At 40.3% G+C, this 25,831-nt stretch overlaps 1 protein-coding gene across 1 annotated transcript in view; it reads right to left on the bottom strand.

Annotated features, from left to right (window-relative positions):
- The window catches only part of LOC115023769 (neural-cadherin), a 312,681-nt gene that overhangs the window by 84,103 nt on the left and 202,747 nt on the right, over positions 1 to 25,831 (bottom strand). The window contains 2 exon segments of the mRNA XM_075074155.1: positions 14,547 to 14,824; positions 24,147 to 24,376. Of these exon segments, the coding sequence (XP_074930256.1) occupies positions 14,547 to 14,824; positions 24,147 to 24,376 (508 nt within the window).

Genomic DNA, 25,831 nt, shown 5'->3' with positions numbered 1-25,831 from the left:
GCGACATATTTGATGGAGCTCAGGGCTCAGCATCCCTGCTGTCATGGTCTGCGATGAGGACTGCTGTTTTGTCAGGGTTAAGTTGGAGGAAGTTATCTGACATCCAGTCCTTAATAGCTGCTAGGCAGCCTTGCAAGGTAGAACTATAACTAGGATGCTGCTATTGTGTATACATTTATATTTTTCAAAAGAAGCTAAAACTACTCTTGTACATATTTATAGTAAAAGTGTCTAAGCTTCAAACCTCTGGGTGAACATTTCCCATGGCAGCGGTTTACTGACACCTGAGAGCTGATGTTGCATCCTTTGTTCTATTTCAGTTCTGTCTCTTAACTTCCGGTTGCAAAATGTCTCAGTCTCAAAGTTGGGAACACATAGTTATATTCAGTTATTAAGTTATTATCTGCATTCTTCATGACGTTTTAGTTTTTTTTGTCTGGAAGATGATTTATGAACATGAATTCAAACACATATGTTCATCCTATCACGTTTATATATTTTATTGATAGTATAATTTGGAAGTGTATTCAACCAACTGTCAAAACCCAGAGTGGTGACCTCAGCACTAAGCAGGCAGTGCTGGGCAGTGTCACACGACTTAGTAAAGTGTGATGGTAATGTAATTACGTTCTTCAGTAACAAGCAGTGTAAGGGTTTACAATTTTGTAATCCAGTAATTACATTACAGATATTAATCCCAGTCATGCTTTGGTGCCTCCACATTTTGGGAGTAAGCTTGTTAGCACTGGGCTCAGGTGGCAGGCTGGTGCAGCACGTGTTAGCTTGGTTAACCTCTACCACAAGAGGAGGAATGCTGGCTTGCTACTTTAGAAAATGGTAAACTCCATACTGAAGATGTAACTTCTTACTTTGGAGACTGAATCGATTCAAGGCAAGATGCAAAAACATTGTTTGTCATGCACTGGTCAATTTTGAGCTATTTGCTTCCATAACACGTCCTCTTTCAGACTAGTGGAAAGAAAACATCCAAAATACACATTTAGGTGTTTATTTTATGACACTTTGTGTATTTGTGTCTGTAGATTTACCCTAAATTCACCAAAAGTTATCATTAGTTAGTCTATTAATTAGTCTAATTTCCATATTTTAACATAAGATTTTAGAAAACTTTTTTTGTGGAAAGTAATCCACTTTCATGGTGATATATTTTAACATATTGCCCTAGCACAGTGGTCTTCACTATTTTTTACATGAGCCACATTGATAGGACAAAGTCTATAGGAGAGCCACTTTTACCGCAAAGTATGAAAAGCTACATCCAGTAATAAAACGCACGTCTGCTTATTAATCTGTCATCCCACCCAGAACATACAATATGCAATGCAGCCAAACAATGCATTCAATAAAAGCAGGATTATCTTAATACTGGGATGATGTTGTCAAACTCTGCTAACAATATTTCTGCTGAAGCCAAAAAACAGTGTTTCACAATTTGAGTCCGAGTAGGTTTTTTTGCCCGAGCCAAAATCCATGCGATCTCAAAAGATGCCTCAGTTAATCGTTCAGCTGTATTAGTTGTCCTGTGAAACAGAAGAAAGCTGCTCTATTTTTGTTTTTACTAATTTCTCTTCCAGGTGCGTAAATTTCGTTGAATTTTGGATGCGTCGTTTGGAAATGCCGCTCCAAATGACTTCTCTTGAAACCAGAGCGGGTTTGTTTGCACATTAAGCACAAAGGGTTCGACTCGTGGAGGACAAATACAAATTCCCCTGTCCGCTTTTCTTGAATTTTCCTATAGATTGTGTGCATATGACGTCACGCTTACGTCCCAACCCGGAATTCAGCCATGTTGGTTGGAATACACAACCAAGACGGCGCCCGTTCACGTGTGAGTTGCTGCAACGCTTTGTAATTTTCTTTGTATTTAAACGTCTAAGATTGAAATAAAATGCCAATCGTGTACGCAGTGTATAATTGTGGTCATAACGCTACTCGTGACCCAGAGAAACGCTTCTTTAGATTTCCTAAAATCATCAAAAACAACGATCCACAAAAGAGGGATGAATTGCTGTCTACCGAAAGCTGTACACTGTGGTTCAGCAACATAAATCGTAAGGATTTAACAGACGAAAAAGCACAATTCACCCGTGTGTGTGGCGTCCACTTTATATCCGGTAAGAGCTCATGCTAAAGCTATGTTTTCAATGTTTACGTTAAACATTTGTGCTTATGATATACCCGAACACTGTAAGACCTTACTTCTCGTCACTAGGAGAAGCGGCAAAGCTTTATGACGTAACATCGCCGGTCTTCTCACTCACATACCACGGCTTGAGCGTTGTATCTCGAGCTCTTTGAGAGTGATTTACACGGGCATGGACGAGCACCCTGTCATCTTTCACTGGTTTGGTAAGAAGACTACCAACCCAGCCAGAAACAAAGAAATTATAAACATCTAAGCTCTTGTATGCCTTCATTTGTGCGTTGGTTGCCCACAACGTTTGTAGCACAAGGTAGTTCACAATATCCGGATATTCAATTGGCGGTAATGAATCTAAATCCTCAATATACAGGACTGTCTCAGAAAATTAGAATATTGTGATAAAGTTCTTTATTTTCTGTAATGCAATTAAAAAAACAAAAATGTCATGCATTCTGGATTCATTACAAATCAACTGAAATATTGCAAGCCTTTTATTATTTTAATATTGCTGATTATGGCTTACAGCTTAAGAAAACTCAAAAATCCTATCTCAAAAAATTAGAATAGTTCCTCAGACCAAGTAAAAAAAAAGATTTATAACAGCAAAACAATATCAAACATTTGAAAATGTCCATTAATGCACTCAGTACTTGGTTGGGAATCCTTTTGCACGGATTACTGCATCAATACGGTGTGGCATGGAGGCAATCAGCCTGTGGCATTGCTGAGGTGTTATGGATGCCCAGGATGCTTCAATAGCGGCCTTTAGCTCATTAGCATTGTTGGGTCTGGTGTCTTTCAGCTTCTTCTTCACAATACCCCACATATTCTCTATGGGGTTCAGGTCAGGGGAATTGGCAGGCCAATCGAGGACAGTAATGCCATGGTCAGTACACCAGTTACTGGTGGTTTTGGCACTGTGGGCAGGTGCCAGATCATGCTGGAAAATGAATTCCTCATCTCCATAGAGCTTTTCAGCAGACGGAAGCATGTAGTGCTCTAAAATCTCTTGGTACACAGCTGCATTTACTCTGGGCTTGATGAAACACAGTGGACCAACACCAGCAGCTGACATGGCTCCCCAAACCATCGCTGACTGTGGGAACTTCACACTGGATTTCAAGCAACTTGGATTTTGCTCCTCTCCAGCCTTTCTCCAGACTCTGGCGCCTTGACTTCCAAATGAAATACAAAACTTGCTTTCGTCTGAAAAGAGGACTTTGGACCACTCTGCAACTGTCCAGTGCTTCTTTTCCATAGCCCAAGTCAGACGCTTCTTCCGTTGTCTTGAGTTCAGAAGTGGCTTGACCATGGGAATACGGCTATTGTAGCCCATTTCCCGGACACGTCTGTGAACAGTGGCTTTTGATACCTGGACTCCAGCTTCAGTCCACTGTCTTTGAAGCTCCCCCAAATTCTGGAAGCGACTCTTCTTCACAATGCTGTTAAGGCTGCGGTCATCTCTCTTGGTTGTGCAGCGTTTCCTGCCACATTTCCCCCTTCCAACAGACGTTTTGTGGATGTGCTTTGAAACTGCACTCTGTGAACAGCTTGCTCTTTGAGAAATTCCTTTTTGTGTCTTACCCTCCTGATGGAGGGTGTCAATGATGGTCCTCTGGACAGCAGTCAGATCAGCAGTCTTCCCCATACTTGTGATTTAGTTTACTGAACCAAGCTGAGTGTTTTTCAAGGCTCAGGAAACCCTTGCAGGTGTTTCGAGTTAATTAGACGATTCAAGTGATTCGTTGAACACCCTACTAGTATACTTTTTCATGATATTCTAATATTTAGAGATAGGATATTTTTCTTAAGCTGTATGCCATAATCAGCAATATTAAAATAATAAAAGGCTTGCAATATTTCAGTTGATTTGTAATGAATCCAGAATGTATGACATTTTTGTTTTTTTAATTGCATTACAGAAAATAAAGAACTTTATCACAATATTCTAATTTTCTGAGACAGTCCTGTAATCCGACGGCTTTAGCGTGTACGGGTCAAGGCCTGCAAATTTTGACTTTTTCTCTGAATCTTGCCTTTGCAGAGGACTCCAGAGAGTCAAAATACTTTGAAGAAGTCGGAGTTGTTGTTGTTCGCTTTAGACGCTGACATTGTTGATTTGTTATCCAACCAACATGGCGTCGCACGCATACGTCACACAGTTTTGTCACGTGTTTGCACACTACCTATACTCGTCTTGTATGGCTTGTACCTTTCTTTCTTAACGGAAGCAGCTGTTGTCTGTCCACAAACCACATCTCCAGCATCTTCCTCTCGATTTGCGGTGGTTTGATGCTCCAAAGCCAAATCTTAATTTCCCTCGTTTGTCACCCTTTGTTTCTGTCCACCTAGTGTGCAACTATTTTATAGGAAATCGATGCATTTTACGTCTGTAGACAGACGTACTAACTAGCATGTAATGGTGAAACGAGTCGACCGGAGTCAAGCTAACGCAAGTATGAAGTGCCAGGTTGGTCGTAGTATCCTCCAATTTAAATGCTCCAATTTAGCGATATCATTTTTCTTTTAGCAAATGTCCATATTCATAAGCATGCTTATGTTAACATATTTTTAATGAGCTTAAGTTTATTTATTTCTATACTAGCCCACCATGTATCTACCCGTCCAAGAGCACATTCACCATTGTAGTGCCGTAGGAGGCTCCCGAGCCGCGCAATGAGTAACACTGCCCGAGTGTCTTGCAAAATGTATGGAATTTAACAATACTTATCTTTGAAGGTCGTTTTCTAAAAGGAGTTTTTTCTCAGACTGTGAGACAGAAATCTCCACTTCAGCAGCACTTACAAACACCAGACCTTCTACCTTTATTCCTCTCTATATTCTGAAGGTTTTTACTGAGGGGTTTGTTTATGTGTCACTCAGAGCCTGATTTATAGAACATTTTAATCCTAAAACATGGCAAAAATAGATTTTTTTATGGCTGATTTATGGAGTGATACAAAGAGATATATAAAATTCCCTCTCCAAAAACCTTTGACTCGAATGTTGAACCTGTCTTGATCCAATGTTCAGAATGCTGTTCTTGAAATACACACACACACACGCAGAAAAAAAAAACGTAATTGATTTCTTCTTGGTGAATACATACAAGATGTCCAATACCTTTAAATCATAATTTGTGTAGGTGTGTATCAGAGGCCCCAAGAAACCATCCGTGGTTGTATTTCCATTTTGGCAATGTCATCCTAATTCTCAAACCGAGACATAGTTTTAGTCACAATGGCCAAGCCCTCCAATCCTCTTAAGGCAGCTTTGTTTTGCTCATTCGCTGTCTGTTGGGAATTGTGTTTGTTAACGTCAGACTAGAAACTGTAATCCCACCCCAAACACACAACCCCCTCCACTCCCCCTAATCTCATTATTAATCCCAGTGCCTCGATTGTCTGCATGTTCTTCCTTCAATCTTCAACAATAATCTGTTTGTGTAGGTATGTGTGTGTTTTGGTGGGGTCATATCTGAAAGCCTCTTGAACATAAAAACGATCCTTTGTATTAACTCTTATTTTATCGACATGTGTTATTTCTTCACCCTCCCTCTTCTCGTTTCTTCTTCTTTTCTACTCTTGTCTCCTTCAGAACATTATTTTACCGTTTCCTGTCGTCTGTCCTTTTTTCTTTTCATTTCCATTATTTCTCCGCTCCCTTCTCTCCTCATTTTCTCCATCCCTGAAATCCTATCTCTCTCTTCCTCTCCTCCTCTGAACTGGTAGAATCACACAGCAGATGTTACAGAGCTCAGGTACTGTAGTGTGATTGAAAATGTGACAATCATACAGCATCTGTGTCTCGCGGTTGACAACTTCGCCTGCTTTGCTTTGTTCTCTCCTGTCATCTATTTGGCAGATACTTTACAAAAAAACATTTCCTGCACTTTCATTCTGGCCCACGTTCACTTTTCACAAAAGATATGCAGCACATGATATTTTAGAGACAGCGGAAGCTGCAATTTATCAAAAAATGTTTACATTTTCTTTAAAGGCTGAGCTTGTTCTTTTCGCTCTCTAGTTTAGGGTAGACGTTGGGAACAATATGGCAAACAGGGAAAGATATGATGTCTATAAAATATAGACATTTATTCAAATCTAAGCGATCGTGCTTCATCTAGTCACATCCTTTATTAAACTACAAACGCGGTGTAATCAAAAATAATTAATAAAAATACAATCAGGGATAAGACAGATCCAAACTGAGATAACTAGTGAAAACTATGAGTATGATTCATAATGCAGCAGTTTAAGGCCCAGACGCACCAAACCGACATCAAAGAACTAGTGGCGACGGAGCCGACTGTGTCTTGTCCAAAAATGTGCACTTGAACACACTGCAAAGACTACAGCCAACGGCCAACTAGCATGGTACGTCCTGCGCCTGCAGGCAGCGACAGTCTGTTCATCATGTTGAATCTGCTGCACAGACAGTCGGTGAAAGCCGATGGCCCAACATGGTGTCAGGACCTTTACAGCAGTGGCTCCTGACCTGCGGGTTGCCAAAGCTTCACAGGGGGGGTCGAGAGGCTTTTTAGATTTTAATGGATGTAAGACAACAACAACAAACACATATATATATAATATACAGTACATATAATGTATATAATAATATATATATATGGATTATTATTTAAAATATCAACTTTTAATCTGAACTCAAGCTGTTATATTCACAGAACCTTCCCTCTCTGCTCAACATCTCAAATATATAGACAGAAAATTGTATTAAAGTTTCCTAAGAAAATAAGAGGAAAACTGATCTTTGATGCAATAATAACAGGAAACAATCTGCTGAAAATTCATCCAAATCGCTTGTTTTACACAAACCTCTTGCAGTTATTGCTTTCACTATTTGGGTACAGTATATCAGTTGTTCTGCAGTGTTATTGTTATGGATAGAATAGAATATGAAATATCAATAAAAAAATGACACTTAACTCTAGTCAGGGGTCCTCAGTTTACACAAAGATAGAAAGAGGGGTCCCATGAGCTCTCACAAATCAGACGCAAGCTGAACAGAAATTCTAAAATACTGTATTATCGCATAATTGGAAAGGTTCTGCTAAGTCGCTTAAAATACCTTATTAATACCTTCATTGTGTGATTAGTTCTCTGATCCAGGAGAGCATTTTAAAGGGGTGTGTATAGCCAGCGAGACATCTGCTCCATCAGTATGATAACTCGGTAATAAAGGTGTCTTAGTATGCAAAGCAATGTAACATTGTTTGCAGATTAGAGGAACAGAGAGAGATTGAGAGAGAAGAAAGGTCCACATATCTAATAACTGTGTATTTATGTGAGTCTGCGTGCATGTGTGTAATACAAGGATTATCCAGTCATCCTGCAGTGGTCCAGTGGTGAACCACATTACACGCTAGCTCCAGCCAGCCACACTGAAATCCTGCACTTCTCACTCACTGCTTCTAATTAAATGAAGCTGAAGGGTAAAATTAACTTCTACAAGACACAGCAAGAAAGCTTAGTGGACCTGTGTGCGATGAGACTTCCGTTTCATCTGCTCTCACATATGTTCAGAGGAGTATGTGCTGTATGAGTGTGGGGGCTGCACACGCATGTCTGTGCTGGTGCTTCAGGATTAAAACATGTTTAAGTATTTAAGCACAGAACACCTGTAGTAGCAGACGCTACTACCATTTATTTCATTTTACCTGTGATGTCTCAAGTCTGCCAAGTTCTGATATATGTGTATGTGCTTCACTGCTTCCCCGCCTGCGTGGCAAATGGATACATTTTCACTTCAAAGCTGAAATCTATAATTTATTTTATTCGTAATCATAATTTTACATCATTTGCATGGTCGGCTGTTGTTAGATGTCGAAGTCAAACGGAAATGAAACTGTTTTTATCAGGCTGTTCTCATTCCCTGTCCGTACTTACGCAGTATGTAAATGAATGCAGTCTAAGTTGTATATAACCCACGTAATGGTAATGTGCAGGGCTGCCTTTAAGGAAGACAGGTGACGCAGTATAAAGAGCGACAAAAGCCGCATAGGGAGGAGAACAGGGGGGATAGATGGGTCAAACACACTTTCACCCAGGAGACAGCTTTTGTGTCGCTTGTGAAACCAAAAGTCAACGCTGACTTATTATAACTCAGCACGATCTTTCTGCTCCGGGTTGCATATGAGACTGTGATAAAAGAGCCCTGGACCTGAGGAAGTGTGACACACAGAGCATCAGGGTTAAACGGGGTCCCCGTGTCTCTTCTACCACTAGAAGCACCAACTCATTTATTTCATCATCATGTTTGTAGTTAAATGATTAGCTGAAACGCTCTCAGCCCACTGCTGGCCTTGTTTACACAGTGCTTTATGCTAATGAAGACTTCAGTCACTTTCTTGCCGGGAATTCAAAACAAGAACTGACAGGATGTGACAGCTAACATGCTCAATTTTTTTTATCCTGTAGGAGGTTGTGAAAGGTTTGTTTCTATTTATAACGCTAGGAGACAGAAGCAAACAAGAGCTGTATCTTGAGTTAGACTCCGCCAAGAATATCCTGGAAATCTCATTTTTCATCTGGAAGGCAGAGCCAATAGCAGCACGGCCAGGCAGTTAAACCCAGTCAGGAACTGCAGCACTGATGTCTGCATCCACCCAGGCCTTGTAAACTAAATGCTATGAAACCAGATGCTGCAAAAAAAATTGAGCATGGTCCCCTGAGCATAGCAGTTAATGTTAAAATGAAGCACATGCTTTTATATTGCAAAGGTGGGGGAAATATACTGCAGCTTTAACAATGAACAGTTGGAAGGAGGACACGCGTGTCAAATCTTTGATTTGAGGTAGTATAGTGGAAAAGTCAGCGATTGTAAATTGTTTAATACTCCGATAATGAAGTTGCCTTAAGATGACTTTTTACCAAATTGTCCAGTTTGTGATATTGTCAGTGTTTGCCGTTGAGAAACATAACTAGGTTTCAGGTCATCTCACAAAACCTTCAGAGACAAATCCTGAGAAGCACAAGGAGGGAAGACAACATGCCTGATATTAACCAACTCATTCCTTTCTTCTCTTTCTTGCATCCTCTAACCGACAGGTATTTACAGAATAGCGATGTTTGAGGGTTTTATTTGAGGTGCATTTTAAACCTTTTTTTTTTATAAATGTGCCATCTGAATTTGACTCGTCCTAACTATCACTGAACGGAAGGTATGTAAGATTTGTCTCACTAGCAAGCGGCCGCCTTCTTCTTTTCTCTTGCACATCTGCTTGACATCGTGATGTCATCCCTGTATCAATGGCAATTTAGCTGTTTTTCTGGGCATGTGAGTGCCCATATGTATTCACAACACATTTATATTAAAGCATGAATGCATTAACCATTCAAGTGTTGAATTGTTGCTGGAGGCAAGGGAGACTCATTCTGACTTGGGCATCAGGAGGTTGGAGCTAATAAGGGTATTTTTACAGAGGAAATTGTCAGAGTGTCTTCAGTTGCCCCAAAGTTGTTATTTTCAAAGTCGTTTTCTATAAATCTGAGAATGTAAAGGCAGGATATGTAGGAAGTGTGTGGGAAGAGTTTGAAGAGGGGGGGGTGTGTGTGTTAATAATCAAATGTAATAGTAAATCTTAACACATCTGTATTCTTTGCAGTATTAAACCATCCTTGGTATTAATACCTATTTTACACATTAAGAGAAGATTTAGCCTGAAAAGAAATAGTTGAATATGAGACAAAGAATACAAAGCTGAAATGTTTTGAACATCGACAGCAATTTCTTCCACTAAGTTTATAAATACTATATACTGCATAAACTGTATTGCGGCTTACTTCTTATGCTCATTTTATTTGATACTAGATTTTCTGCAGGTTTCCGTTAGATGGTAAGAGAACTGTGTCTTGTCCATATCTGTCTGGGAATTATAGCGCTATCATTTCTATGACTAGAGAGGTCACCACCAGGGGGATATTTGTATACTTGAATATACTGGAGTGTCACCTCAAACCTTCCGTAAGCATGCAGAGGAACCGGCCCTGGTGGGGTTCCTACAACTCATCTTTGGCTGGTTTTGAGGAAGAGGTAGGGAACTTCATTCATGGTGTTCTGACAATGTCCTTGTGGTCAATGTGGCTAAAATAAAGTGTCAATAGACATGTTCAAGGAGAAGTCTCAAACATTAACAATGTCACCATTGCCAGATTTTGCCAAAAGAATCTGGACTCACGGAGACGTCTGTGTTTTATATGTTAAAAGGTCAATAAAGAGGTCGACGCTGTAAACGTAAATGATGTGTAGCAAAGGGAGTAAACCAGTTGAAGGGCCACAGGGGCCCATTGCTGATCTCATACTTTCAAAAATATGGCCCTGATAGTTTAAAACATTTACAAGAGTGGTGTGCCAACGTTATTTGAGACTTTTCCTATAATGGTACTTCAGACTCATTTACATCAACACTGAGATTATTGTACTGTAAATGCTCTTATTCTGTCTATTCTTGTACTAATTGTTATGTTTTTGCTGTGAAGCACTTTGGGCTGCAATTCTTGTATGAAAGGTGCTATACAAATAAAGCTTATTATTATTATTATTATTATTATTGAAATAGTTCTTACTTACAAATACTCAGGGTTAGAGATTGATGACCCGCTTAAGTTATGAATGTGCTACTGTGAAGGTTAAAAAATTAAATGTTCTTTCTACGCAAAATGTCCAGTTTTAATGCAGATCGTCATGTCTTGCAACTGTTTTACAAGGTGGAGCTGCAGAGCATCCAGTCCTTTGGCATGACATGCGTGTTCGGTAACATGCAAAAACAAGATCAAGACATGATTAGTAATCTGCATGTTCACTGTGTGTGACCAGATGTCAGCTGCTCAGTGTGTAAAGATCTCCTTCTGAGTAAAGCTGAGAGCTTCCTCTTTGACCCTACTCACTCTCTACACAGGCCAAAGGAAGGATCCTGCAAAGGACAGTAAGAACAGCCAGGTTCAGCAAGTCCTCTGTTCCTTCAGCAGTTAGACCAGTAAATCCAAAAACACAGGCAGCGTTTCCCCCACCATTGTCTTGGAGGGGCGTGCACCCCGTGCCCCCCCCCCCCCTAAAATTCAAGGTGTTTATTTATTTGTATTTTATATTCACAGCTCACTTTTCACTTTGAACAGGTGCTCTTCTATTAAATAAAGTAAACCTTTATGTTATTTATCTCATTTATGTGCACCTTTCAGTGTTTACAGCGTTGCTTTGCACATTCTGCACAATGCTAACATGCTGATGATAATCAGCTCTAAAGTGTACCGTGCTCTCCGTATTAGTTTAGTGTCAAATACCACTAAACAAAAACAATAGCTGAGGCTGATGGTAATCATGTTCGTCAAGGTGGTGGACGGACAAAGCAAGATTGCCATCCCTCGAGCCACACCGCCAGCATGGATAAAGAATGTAGTTGCATTATGATTTCCTAAAACGCATTTTGCTAATGCATGTATATGAAACAAAACAATGGTTTTGATTTAATTTAACCAAATTAACGTTGAGTCAACAGAGTTTATATAAATTGCCTGAAACATGCTTTACAACGACATCCTTCTTGCGTCATGGCGCTGCCAACACTGCCGACACTTCCTCATTCAAAATTGAAATTGTCTCAGTGATGTTCAGCTGTAGCAGCTGTTAACAACCGGAACAAGGTTCAAGAATTCCCTTCAGCATGAATAAAAATACTAATTGCAACTTCATTTTAATTCACCTCATCTACAGTTGCAACACACGCGTGACAAACAACATCGGCCTACTCTTCCGGTAATGAGCAAAATAAGTGTTAAAGTTCAAATTAAGAGTTTAGCATTTAAGGGGATTATTAGAACATTTGCTGCTATGGTATTAAATAAAAGTTTCTTATAGTGGCACTGTGCAGGTCATTTGTTTTGATGTGTTCATTCCCTTCATATTTCCTAATCATCGGTATCATTTGAGAGAGAATTTCCCGCTAAGCTAAACACAGCATGAACACACAGCTACACACAAACACCACAGGCACAGTCTCAGAAGCATATGTTTTGAGGTTATGTTCACTCCTTCAATTCCCTTTTAATTCCTCCCTTTACTTCCATCTTCTCCCATGCTCTGCTATATCACATCACACAATATCATATCATACCCCTGACCACAATGGCCAGACACTGCTGAAAGCTGGAAAGCTCAAAAGCATTTCATGTGATAAGCACTCATTGTTTTTGTCTTAGTATGTCTCTGATCGTACCTTTGAGCTTTTTTTGCAGCCAAACTGGAACCTGATTACATACATAACCATACAGCTCATCCCACACTGCTCAGTTTCCTAAGAGTGGAGGCCAGGCAGCGGACCAGCTAAGCTGCAGCATTGGGAAATCTTAATGTGTGGCATAACCAAAACGCTGGCATAAAACTAGACCTATAAGATGTTTACTGATCCTGAAGCCCTGAGCGAGAGCATTCAAACCTCAACACAGGCGTGTTATCTCAATGTGTGCTTTTATTCTTCAATGGCAACACGAGTTGCTTGGGATTTAGGATTGATGTAGGATTAGCTAAACAGTGCAGAGGTTTACAGCCATACCTTTGTATTACCCATAGAAACACATCTCTAAGGTCCGTAATGCTTTTCTAATTGGTTCACCAAACTCTTTGATGTGGCATTTAGTGTTAACTATCTCTATATCCATGTATTTCACGGTGGGAACATCTTAGTGCTAATATTATTGGAAATTGTATGAAATTACAGTATGTGTGTCCAGAACTGATGCGTCAGTTTTTATGCGTATTTTTAACTTAAGGGTGTAGAAGGATTTCCTCTTAAGGGCAAAGTTGGTTAGACTGTCCAAGACTTGCAGTGGTGAGTGGCAAACGTGGATGTATTTGGATCATATCCCAGGTCAGTTATTGTTTACAAAGATAACGTATTAAAAAAAAAGAAAAGGGAAAAAACATTATTAATTGTACATTATCCAAAGCACCACATTATTGCACGTGTGCTACTTATAACATTGACAACAATAGGAATCAGTCAGACTGATCAACCCAACATCTTGTTTCATATAGAAAATTAATCTGTACTAACTCAGACACTTCACGTGACCTTTAAGTTGTTACGTCTTCATGTCGGTCACTTCTGTTACAGAGACCTCACAACAACACACTTGTGTTGCAGGTACTTTGTTGTACTTAATGCTGTGTGAACACTGGGTTGTTGGAAACTATGTGTGGATGTGAAAATGAATAGTTTATCAAGTATTGCACAAATGACAATGTTATGATGTAATAGAATCTGAGATACAAAATACATGGTCACATTGTGTTATTTAACTGTTTACATATTGTTTTATGTGAAATCTTCTTATTTTAAGAGGCCATAATGGTTGTTTATTGTCCCATATGAATAAGGACAATACATTTAGTTGATACATTATGACATTATGAGTGCTGAGTAATGCTGCAACAACAGTGATGATACTAGTACTAGTATATACTGGACAGCAGCAATGAACTAGTGTTCCTGGTTCAGTTGTGTTCTGCTTATGAGGTCAATTAAGGGAACATGGTTGAACTTTGGCCTTTGACAATGTCTAAATACAGACAGTGACAATGTTTGGTGATTCATCGATTCATGATATGCACTGAAATAACTGTGTAGCTCAGAAGTGAGACCCCATGGACCCATTGGCTTCATACCGTCATAATGAGGCTTCAACTTTAAGGCAGCAGGAGAAAGACAAAGGTTGAAATAATAATCTCAAGTGTTAACCTCCTAAAGCTCAGTTAGTCTCTGGGTTTCGGTGAGAAATAAAAGCTAAAATCATTTCAGTGTTTCTTTAAGAAAACAATAAAGGAATTAAATAGTGCATTTTTATAGGTATTTTTCTGTAAAAGACCGATGAAGGCAAAGTCGGACTGATAAAGGAACTGTTAGGTGTGAAACAGTGTGTACACATATCCACGTTGGAACAGATGTGTGAACATCAATTTTCAGTACAAAATCTAACCACAGCGATACCCCCGCATTTACATGTAAACAGTTTCAGAATATTGCAGCCTTGTATTCATTTATTCATATTTTTACTTTTTTTGCAATTTCTGCTTTAGTCATATCTAAGCTCTCTCTCCTGTAAACGACTTGGGAAACTAAATAGCTTTGATGCCCTGGGTTATGTCCTTTTTTGCTGTGATAAAGTGAAAGGAGGATTAGAAATAAACCAAACTTTTTTCATTACTTACAGGCTCTGCTCTGCATCCTCCAGGCATGCAGGTATCAACATTTTGTAATTGGTAACTATCATAATGTAATTTATTGCATGTTACAAGAAAAAGTAATGTCTTGCTACTAATGTCTGCCTCTCGGGCTCTATTGTGGGTATGGCGTTCATGTTAAACTCACCTGTAGCCATGCTGTGTGTCGACACACACGCCTCCATTGAAGCAGGGGTTTCTGGGATATGTGGTACAGGGCTGATGGGACTGCTCTCTGCCTGGGCAGGAGCACACAGCGGTGGATTCCACTGTCACAGATACAAGACTCATGCTCCCACAATCCACGACTGTGGGTGTGTCCCGCACATCCAAAAGGTTGGTGCAGCCGCCGGCCCCGGCACACTCTGAGCTAGGACACTCGTCCACCCGGATTTGGAACACGCTGACCTGCAGGAATGACTGGAGCTAGATGGAGAAAGGCAGAGAGGAATAAAGCAGATATTAGGTAAGAGTATTGATATGATATAAGTGGAAGGAACTATTTCACCAGAATGGCCGTGGTTTTGCAGGACTTTAGCAGGCTGCTCCGTGACCGTCTCAGCCTGTGCTCTTGAGTGTGTAAGTGAGGAAGGTGTATTTGGTCTGTGACTGTGACCTGGGAGATGTTGGAAATTATAAAAAAAAGTATTATTAAGTTTTACTATAATTTGGTATCCCACCTATGTACATGGAGATTGATAGTTTGTGCAGGGCATCTATTGATGCAAGATACTACAATATACGTCAGAATACAGACTGTAATACAGACAGTAGATTTGTGTTGTCAATACATTTTAACATTATTTAATTACATATTTTCCAGTATAATGTCATGATAGTCAATTTGAGAATGTATCAGGGTTCAGGTAAAAGTTATTTGAGAATGTGCAGGGAAGACTAGTCTCGGTTGCCGACGTGCCAGCAGTACAAGGTGCATACATCTGAGTATACTCCGGGTGAAGTACCAAGTTTTTATGGACTACCCTTTCCCCCACTAGTAATACACAAGGTGAAACTTTAGGAGTACTTCTATAGTTCCAAACACTGCAGACACTTTAATTGTATCTTTTTTAAGTAACCTGTACATGAGCGACTATAGGTAGTACAGTGTGTATCTCTCTTCACACAGGCTCTTATACCAGTCAGAGGTGGTAGTGTAGTGACAACAATCCCCCACCAGCTTGCCCCCCCCACAAACACGACCATCTCTGTTCAATCAGTGAACACACACAATCCAGAAGCACCAGAGCCTGCTGATGTAGCCGGGTCGCTGCAGTGGTTGGCAGGTGCATTAAAAAATGTAATTTAACTTTATTATTCACCATAAAAAATGTCATTACCTGGCATAACAACATAATGAAACACAGCTTCAGTTTCTCCCTAATTATTCAGAGCTTGTCTACTTTTCTGGAACTTGGCATGCACTTTCTGTACATGTTGTATCTTCTTCCAATGTGCATCGTAGGTACTGACGGTGAAGCAGCTGCAGGCATGCTGTATGCCTGTGTTCATTTATGGGGCATTTATTTTTGGTTTTCTTTTATTTAAAAAACTTAAATTTCATAAACCATAACATGTCCAACAAAGCCAGAACAAGTGGAAAACACAAATGTAAGATCATATCTATGTAGACAGGAAGTGTATACTGTAATATAACATTTAAATATGTACTCCAGGTGAGGTCCAATATGGATGCTGCAGACATGTCAGACACCAGATGGGAGGGAGGCTCTTGATATGTTGACATACTTTGATTCAAAATAAAGCAGTATGTGTTTGCGTTCCATCCGTATTTTCGTAGCGGCTTTAAGGTGTCCCTGTGTCAATTTAGAAAAAGCAAAGCAAATCCCAGTGCAGGAACTGTCAGGCGATCCAACACTTAACTTTAACACTAGCACTCATTGAGCCATATTATCAGCTATTAACTGTAAATACATTAAGACATAATGTCTGGCTGATCTAGTTTACACACACCAATAAGCAGATGTGCATACGCATCAACACACAGATAAACAAGTGAATGCTGAGGTGGAAAGTGTGGATTCAATGAGAGAATGTATTGCAGTACAGTAGGCAGTTTAGATCCAAGAACTCAAGCTTTCTTTCTGCACCAGTTCCTGCAAAAAGTGGGCTAAATGGTGATGAGGCAGAAAGGAAGCTATGACTCTCTAGGTTGAGCGGTTTGATAAAGTAGTGGAAGGGAAAATGGAAATAAAATTGCGCATGTCCCGTTGTGTGTGTGTGTGTGTGTGTGTGTGTGTGCGTGTGTGTGTGTGTGCTCTCTTTGGCTTGTTAGAGTAACACCAGTCAAGGGGATTTTGCATGTGAATAGACACACATGCACACACTCTCACACACAAATACACACAGACCCACTCAATGTGAATGGTGTTGAACCGAAAGCGGGTCACTTCATGCTCAATGTTCTGGACTGATTGGACCTCACTCAGTGTGACTGGATTGCACAGTTCACATCTATTCCACTTACTCCACCAAATGGCCTTGAGCTGCAGTGGCTGTAACTTTGACACAGGTTGTGTTTTATGGATCATTGTTACTGCTGACTGATGTCTCATATCAGTTGAGCTTTAAACACTGTACATACATTTGCCAATATAAGTAGCGGTGGTTTTGCCATTCAAAACTAACTGATTTCATTTAACCTTTCTGCGTCACTACTGCATCCCCTTGAGAGACAAATGCTTCTATTCATTGGTTTGCTTTGGCTTTAATGTTACTGAGAGAATGTACAGCCTTGTGCATATTCAATTACACATGGAGGGGGATGTGTGGGAGTTAAGTAATGGAATGGGGCCTACAATTTATCATATACTGTGTCTAAAAATCTGCTCTTTGTGTTGGGTCTTACATATCAGTTGATTCATCAACCAAACAAGCTGTGGAGGTGGTGCCAATTGCACCATTAAGCCCCTTTCACACATGCACTGCAACCCTGAAATGATCCAGACATTAAGCGCTGTATGTGAGAACGCAAATGACCGAGGACATTCAACAGAATTTACCGAGCCAGCTCCCTTGTACAAATTCTGAGTAATGTCCGATTGAGCGTGTCGATGACATTTCCATGCGGCTTGGGAAAAACTGAAAGAAAACATCCGAGGGTGGAGAAGATTATTATTTATTTACACAAAAACAGCAACGCTAACAACTGAACAAAAGGTTTGGGAATTTCTGTTGTGAATATCATTGTACAAAGTCAAGGTTTGGTAAGAGACTTGTTGCCTAAAACCGAATCATACACCGGCTACGTGACCGTGATGTAATCTGCGTCATGTCTGCCTCATGCACGCTCTACCCAGGCGCCACCCCTCGCATAAACCAAATGGAGTATTTCCAGTAAGTGAGAACAATCTCTTGTGCGTGCTACGTGTGTGAAAGACGATCTCAGATACCTGATTCTTGTCTTTATGCGTTAGAATGGCTGGCTAGTAAACCCGTCCACGAACAAATACGTATAAATATGGCATAAACAAAGGCATAAAAAAGTGTCTAATCCACATACAATACACATACAACTCTAAAAGCAGCATCAAAGCAAATCACATAGGAGTCAGAAAGCTAAGAAAGCTACATAAAAGAGAGAATAATCCTCTATTCATAGTAGCTTCTTAGTTTGGCATGGCAAGAAGATTTTTTTAAAATATTATTGATAGAAGAATAACACGTTTGGTTTCTTTTCAGGTGGGGCCGTTCTCTGCATTGTGTCATTCTTCTGTAAATTATATTGGGAAAAATGTATCTCCCTGCTCAAAAGTGTATCCAATTGTGTTTCTCTAGAAAAGACTTTATCCCACACTGGAGTCTGTTAACCCCCAAAGCCTATCTGAAAATCAATCAGCATGCTCCGTCTTTTGTATACAGTCTCCCTAATGCAATGTACAGAGGCATACATTGGATATTTCAAAGGCACAACAGTGTGTATAGCAAGTAACAAAGGACCAGAGGGACGTTTGTTCCAATGCACTAAGAAGCTTCCACGATCCTCTCCACTGTCGTCGGGGCCACATTAATATAATGACAAGATGAATCTTGGAATAGGAGCGCCATACAAATGATTTAAAAAAAGTCAGAAACCATAATCACTGAGGGGTAACTTTCATTATTGAGGTAGAGCAGGGAATGAATAGAGTGACATGGAGAATAGAGATAATTTTTTTTTTTAAATCTCCTACTTCTATTACTGGAGAATTGAGAATATTAATAAGCACTGCTTCATCTTCTGCATCCCCTCCCCGCTCATTCCACCCCTCCTCCTTCCCCTTCCTCTTTCTTTCCGCTCCACCAGTTCTCATTCATCCTCTCCATCGCCACGCTTCACATCTCATTCTGATCAATGTCTTCTCCGGAGAACCTGACTGAATTCAGATGAAATGCTCGGCGCACCCTCACAAATCACACCTGAAAGCCTAGGCTACCTCTACGCTTGCACATCTTCCTCTTCCTCTCTGCTTCCTCTTCCTCACTGCTTCGCTCTGTGGCTGAGCCTTTCTCATCTTAAAAACGTATTCATGTACTCGTATGCTTTTTTTTTCACATCTCAGGAAAGAAGCTAAGAGAGGCAATGGGTTGAGTGCGGTGATTGACCTCAACTGACCACCATGGCCATGACTGGACTCTGGATTTGCACTGTTTCCCTCCCTAACACACACACACACACACACACACACACACACACACACACACACACACACACACACACACACACACACACAGCATTTCCTCTGAGGACATTGGGTCAGCTCTCTCTCTCTCTCCCTACTAATGCATATAATTCTTCCCACTCTCCCTCCCTCTCTCTCACTCTCTCTCACACACACACACACACACACACACACACACACACACACAGGTCTCCTTCTCCCATTCAGACTTTTGAAACGTGAAATGAGGTCTGACTGAGGACAGCGGCCAGGGAGCGTCGGTGAGATGAAGTGAAACGTTTGTTTTTCACTAACTCTCTTCTGTGTAATGATGATATGCTTTTTCATGTTTTCAATTTTACTTAGCCTGCCCTCTCTGGTGGGTGAAATGAAATGTATTAACACAATTTAAGACTAAATAAGATCGATGTCATTTTCCACACCTTTCTCATTTGACAGTTCTGTTGGAGTTTTTTTATTTCTCTTCCTGTGACTGCAACAGCCACGTATTACAGGGATAATCCACACTGAGCATTTCTGTTACAGTCAAATTGGGTTGGATTTAAAAGGATGTTCCACACTCATGGACTATGAATAAAGTAGAAATAACAGGTTTTTTTCTGGGTTGGCCCAGAAAAAACCTGTCTAAGACAATGGCCTAAATCAGGCCTCATTTCCCCGTGTCCTAAATAACAGAAACAGTTTGTCCGCTTATTCTCGGTGGAGGATGATCTGTGGAGACCAGTATACTGTGTATCACTGACACTATAAAGAAGTAAATGTTCGCTGTGGGTGGCCCGTTCAGACTAACTATACAAGCTGGGTCTTTGGAAATATTATTTGGTCTTTTGGGGAAAGGATTTGGCTAATTAATCTGCCATCAATTAAGGAATACTTCCATTGGAAACCATTTAAAGCTGCGGATTGCTAGACAAGGTAGCAGTGGGATTCTCTGGCTCTCTACAATATTAATTTTTTCATATACTGCCTCTGTAGGAGTGTCTGAAGACAAGAAGACTTAACTCCAGGATGGAGACATCTGCATGTTCTAAAATAAAACTTTTGTATCACTTTGATGTATTCAAATGAACTAAACTATATAAATGCGTAAATGAGTTTTTTTTGGTATTGTTGGAATGGTCATTTCCTCTTACCACATACATATATCACATACAGATATAGCTACTATGTTTTTCACCATAGGTCTTCATCATTCACCCAATCTCCAGATTTGAAATATATTATAATCGTATCTCTTCACTGCATGAGTTAATAGTTGCTCGTACGAACGTTTGTCTGTCTGTCAGCAGGATTACAAACTGGCCCAATATTATGAAACATGGTGTAAGATTGTTGTATTATATCCAAATATGTATTCATGAGCGTTGTTGCAAAAATGTTTCCAAATAACAACTGGGCAGTCATCTGGCAGTCCGTGTGATGTAAGTTCCCAGTTCTTGATCTGTTTACTGAAATAGTGAGTCTCTTTCTGGCTTGAATTGGTCTATTAAATACAGAGGGACAAAAGGAACAGTAGCCCTATTGATACACAGTCCCACAATTTAAAGGGACAGGGAATAATTGGGCAAGTTAACATAGAGTTATACAAAGTCATCAGATTCAAAATTTGGTTTCGTTTTGGTAAAAGTGAAGTTTAATAAAGTCTTTGACGTTTGACAAACAAAAATCAGAATTTTCACTTTTGGTTGTTTGTTGCTTGTTGTCTTCGGTCTTCTCTTCAGGACGAAAAAGACATCTAATGTCAAGAGAGTCACGAACATACCGCTCTTCTGTCTTAAAAGCATCTTTGTCCTTCTTTGCGATCAAAATCAGACGACGATGTATTAAAAAAATGCTACAAAAGGATCTACAATATTATATATAGGTGGTCCAGGTATAGCTGATCAAACCCCGAGGCAATGTGACACCTGCTGTGCATAGAGAGGTTGAGTAAACCTCTATACTGTATACAAGAGATCAAGTTCATTTAGAGAGGAGAGAATGGAGAAGGAGAATAACCATGTGATCCCTGAGTGAGAGCTGGTCTCACAATGCTTCCACACACAGAGGGGGTCCTTCAGACTCAGTGCTGGCACTTCTAAAAAACATTGTATTTGGCATGTTGCACCTTCTTTTGATCTGCTTATGGTTTCAAGTGCTCCACTAACTCTGTTTTCTTCTTTCTTCACATGCATACTTGTGTCCAAGTATACTGATGTCAGAGTAGACTGTGGGATATCTTCTCTGCTGACTGCATCGCTTCATTCAGCTAGGCTTTAGTTTGCAACTGTCAGATAATGAACAGCAGTCAGTCAAGCGTATTATTTATATTTGTTTTTGAGGTAGTGGAGCCTCCATCAGATATCATTAAGCTAGTTGTACATCAACAGAAGTGAGTCACCAGCACTATTTCAAGTTGACTTTTCTCTGGCTGACTGACCATTTTGGGTTATTTTTTTAAAGCAGTGTTAACCTTGCAACAAATTATGTTTGCTATTATACATTCTAGGTGCTTGATAATATTTAGACCACAAGTACAAGCCTGGAGTTTAATAACAAAAAAAAAAATTCAGGATTCAAATTGCAACAGGCCTTTTTCACAGCAGACAATAATAATAATATTAATAATAATAATACTGTTTTACTAATAACATTAACAATGGCTCTGTTTTAATCAAGTGTAGCAAAAAGCAATGACTGAGCGAGCATGACATACTGTGATGTGTGAACATGTCCTCTGTGTAAAAGGCAAATTGCAAATATTGGTCGGAAAAATTACAATTCCATATCCACAGGTTTATGTTGGTTAATACTGTTGGTTTGTGGTGTTGCTGCACTCTACTGTGTTTACAGTCAGGCATAATATAATACACGTGCATCCACCGCCAGCGGGTTCAATTAATATGCTGTGATGTGGATGATGACTTTTGTCTAAGGCTGTAATGGTTCCTGTGTTCGTGCTGAACCGTCACAGTGCGGGGGTCACGGTCCCAGGCGGTGTAATGGGGTCGGTTCAGACGAAAATTGCCAGGGCATTTCATAATGAAAATAAAATTACACCAGAGTTGCCAGTGGGCAAAATGCTACCTCAGTCTGCAGCAAGAGGATTGTGTCTGCATTTGACACTTGCACTACTGTCTGTCAAAATAAATGGAAAGAAACGTATCCCTATGCATTTGTGTTTATTTCCTAATGTACTGAGGAATTATAAACTGAACCATGACGTCAAACAGTTGGTTGGCTCCTCAGACCCAACAGAATATCACTGGGTATGTAGAGCTTCAGAATATCTGTTCTTTCAAGATCACTAATCACTTTAGCCTCCATCATCTGCTGCATGGGAAATAGACGAGTGGAACTGGGGTGTGTGGGTGAAGAAATGCAGCAACACTTTCATGAAATACAACGATAGGAACAGCAGCCTGAATGGTGGCCTATGAGTGTGGAATTTAAAACACTTAATAACAATACGTGTGTGTATTTATTCATTGTTTCAACTATATATGTTTACTGCTGAGCTGCTGCAATCAGCTGAGAATGGTTGGAGTTTCCTGACTGAGCTTCAAATGGCTCATATAGAAACTGTATAACCAATTTATGAGCCAATCAATGCAGGGGAAGAAAAGTTTCACAACATGTTAGTGAACTCCACTCAGGGGGGGTAGCCATCACGGCTAACAATTACAATCAGGCCTTAGAACAATGTGAGGAAACCAGGGAACTTCAAACCTGGTACCAGATGTCAATGGATCTGCTCTGCTTCCACTGATATCAATGTTACCATAGAAAGAGCCTTGAAGCTCACAACACTGCACTTACAAAAAACATAAAAGCACACCTTAGAGAACAGTTATGGAACATAAATGAAGCTGATGAGTTGAAGCCAAAGAGTTGAAGGACTATGTATGTACATTGTACACTATGTACATTGCTTGTTTTTTATTGAGACTCGATGTAGACGAACATGGTGTAAACCCAGACATTTCCCAGACACTTTTGATGCTCACTTGGCTGTGGCATTTTCATGTCACGCACAACTCCGAGCAGAAGGTTGGAAAATAAATAGAATAAGTTGTCAGGGCAAATGAGCATCAGTATGTTGATAAATACATACTTCTGATCTTTATGTATTCGTGTTTTTGTTTTTTTTGTGGACTGCAATGGAGAGATCAAAAATAAAACCCCAGGCAGAATACTGCTGCCACCATGTCAAGCAAACACTGTTGTGAAAGCAGGTGAGACATTACATTACAGGTCATTTAGCAGACGCTCTTATCCAGAGCGACTTACTAACTACAGGGACAGTCTCCCTTGAACAGGAGTACAATGGTGGCAGCCCTGGTATTGAACTCACGACCTTCTGGTTTGGAAGGCGTACCACCCGAGACAGCTTTCCTTCTTTATGTCCAATTAGATGAACAGATACTTTGTGTTCCATCTAGATTTAACACACACACACACACACACACACACACACACACACACACACACACACACACACACACACATATATAAAATAGGTTAAAGTGTGCCTAACCTGAGAAATATCCTTAATTGGGAAACTTTACGGATGACAGCTGTTGTTCACAGCTGTCACAGTATTTACAGATCTCAGAAATTGTGTTATTCTAAAATGAGCTTCTTGTCCAGGGTGAGTCCAAGATATTTGACACACTACTCTGTCTGTTTTATTACTGGTGCAGTTGGGTTTGTGTACTATGTTGTGTGTAGAATTTTGACTGACATATTTGATTTGTTGGAATTGAACGCAAGCTTCAGCCAAAACATTGCCCGAGGCAAAACTGCTGCCTGTAACTCAAGTATGCCATATGGGATTTCTCTTGACTTATCCATTGCCTTTGTAGTACACTTGCTCACTGCTGTGCAGCTGGTTACATGATGTCATGCAGATTATATATGTGTGTCATTCAAGAAGTTGTGTTGCCAATCAATCAATTCCTGGATTGGGAACACTGGCACCAAAACATCAACCAACAAAACAAGCAGATTAAGGTTTAAGGAATGTATAGTGTCTCCCTTAAGTATCGATATGTATAACAGGCTAAAGAACACAAACAAAGACCTACCTTTTGTTTGTGAGCGGTTAGATAACCATGGATTTTCTCGGGCTGGAGGAAGGAGGGGCCACCGTGCACAGCAAAGCGAACATCCAGCATGTGCACCTTCACATCCATTAGGCTAAAGATGTTGACATCATCAGGTGAAACAGAGAGCATCTCAGACAGGAAGTCCACCAGCAGCTCGTAGCGGCTCCGCTGCTTCCCTCTCAGTTCAATGAACTCCTTCGCTGTGATGTCTGAGAAACACACACACACACAAACACACACACAATTGGGATCATAGAATGTATAGAAGTGGTCTCATTATTTCCCCCCCTGCTCAAGGATAAATCCAATTATTTTCAAACTGGGGCCAAGTGCTGAACTAAAAAATACTGGAGACTGGAGCTGTGATGATAAATTATTGAAAATGGCTCACTTGATCTGTCAAAATCTTTTGTTTGGTATTTTGTGTCTGTACTGTTTGCCTGTGTGCGTGTGTGCGTGTGTGCGTGTGTGTGTGTGTGTGTGTGTGTGTGTGTGTGTGTGTGCATGCATGCAGGAGAAGGGAGTGATTGGGACTTGGGATTTCAATACCTAACTGTACCAGTTAAAGGTAATTACCCTCTTCACAATTTGTGGTTCAATTTCTAATCATACTCCGCAGCAGGCCCTTGAGGAAGAAATAAATTGTGCTCTCGTTTTATTTCCCAAAAACAGTCCAGCATCTGTGGTTTAGCATGTCAGAGTTGTATGTTTAAGAAACAAATTTGTACAATAACAAGATCAACTTTAAGGTGAATCTATTGACCATTGGCCTTTTGCAAGATTACAAACTGGTCTGTCATGGCTGAGATCAGTCCAAAGACCATCAGAAACAAGCTTTGTACTTAAGCATCTCCCCCTCCAGAGACTGATGTGGGTCCATGTTTAGTACCAATGTTCCCACAAAATACAAGCAGTTTACAGGTAATAATTTCACCTCCCTCCCCACTCCCAGACATGGTGACCACCATGGTCATTTCAGACTTGCTTGATGGTTACAATCTGGATTTGAGTAGAAAAGAGACAGCAACAAGACAAAGAGAAAGTTTATGAAATGGCAATGGCAAAGCTCATGGAACCTATAGGTTTAAAGCAGGGGTTCTCAAAGGGGCCGGTAGCGGAAGCAATATTTTTGAAAGGGGGTTAGGGTTAGGTGTTTGTGTTTTTGGGGGGGCGTTTGTTTTACAGGCTCTGCTATGTTGTTAAATCTGAGATTTGAAAAAAAGAGCGAGGCAAAGTCCTTGTATGTGTAAAAACAGCGCCGGCCCCCTCAGTCGCCACTGCTCGAAAACATGAATGTTTTCCCCAGGATACACCATGAATAAAATTAATCTGAATTAATGTTAACAAACTAACACTCTGGACAGGACTAGGACCAGCAGCAGACGAGCTGCACTGAGCTAACATCTGCATCACTGCTGCTGATTCAGGCTGTGTGCCTTTTAAAAATGTGGATATTTTCGTCGACGTCGCTCCATTTACAATTAACTTTTTTGCTCTTTGTAGTTCTCTCTCTCTCTCTCCTTTCGTCCGCTCTATGTGTGTCTGACTGGAGGTGTGCGCGGATGTGTGTGTGTTGGGAGCAGAGCCCCGGCCTTCGCGAAACAGAGCAGAGTAAAGAATGTGAAAGCACAAAGCAGCAACGCGCACATAAATTTGTTAAATAA

This window comes from Cottoperca gobio, chromosome 3, assembly GCF_900634415.1.
Source record: "Cottoperca gobio chromosome 3, fCotGob3.1, whole genome shotgun sequence".
In the NCBI taxonomy this organism is placed as follows: Eukaryota; Metazoa; Chordata; class Actinopteri; order Perciformes; family Bovichtidae; genus Cottoperca; species Cottoperca gobio.
This window is presented reverse-complemented; position numbering and strand designations above follow the sequence as displayed.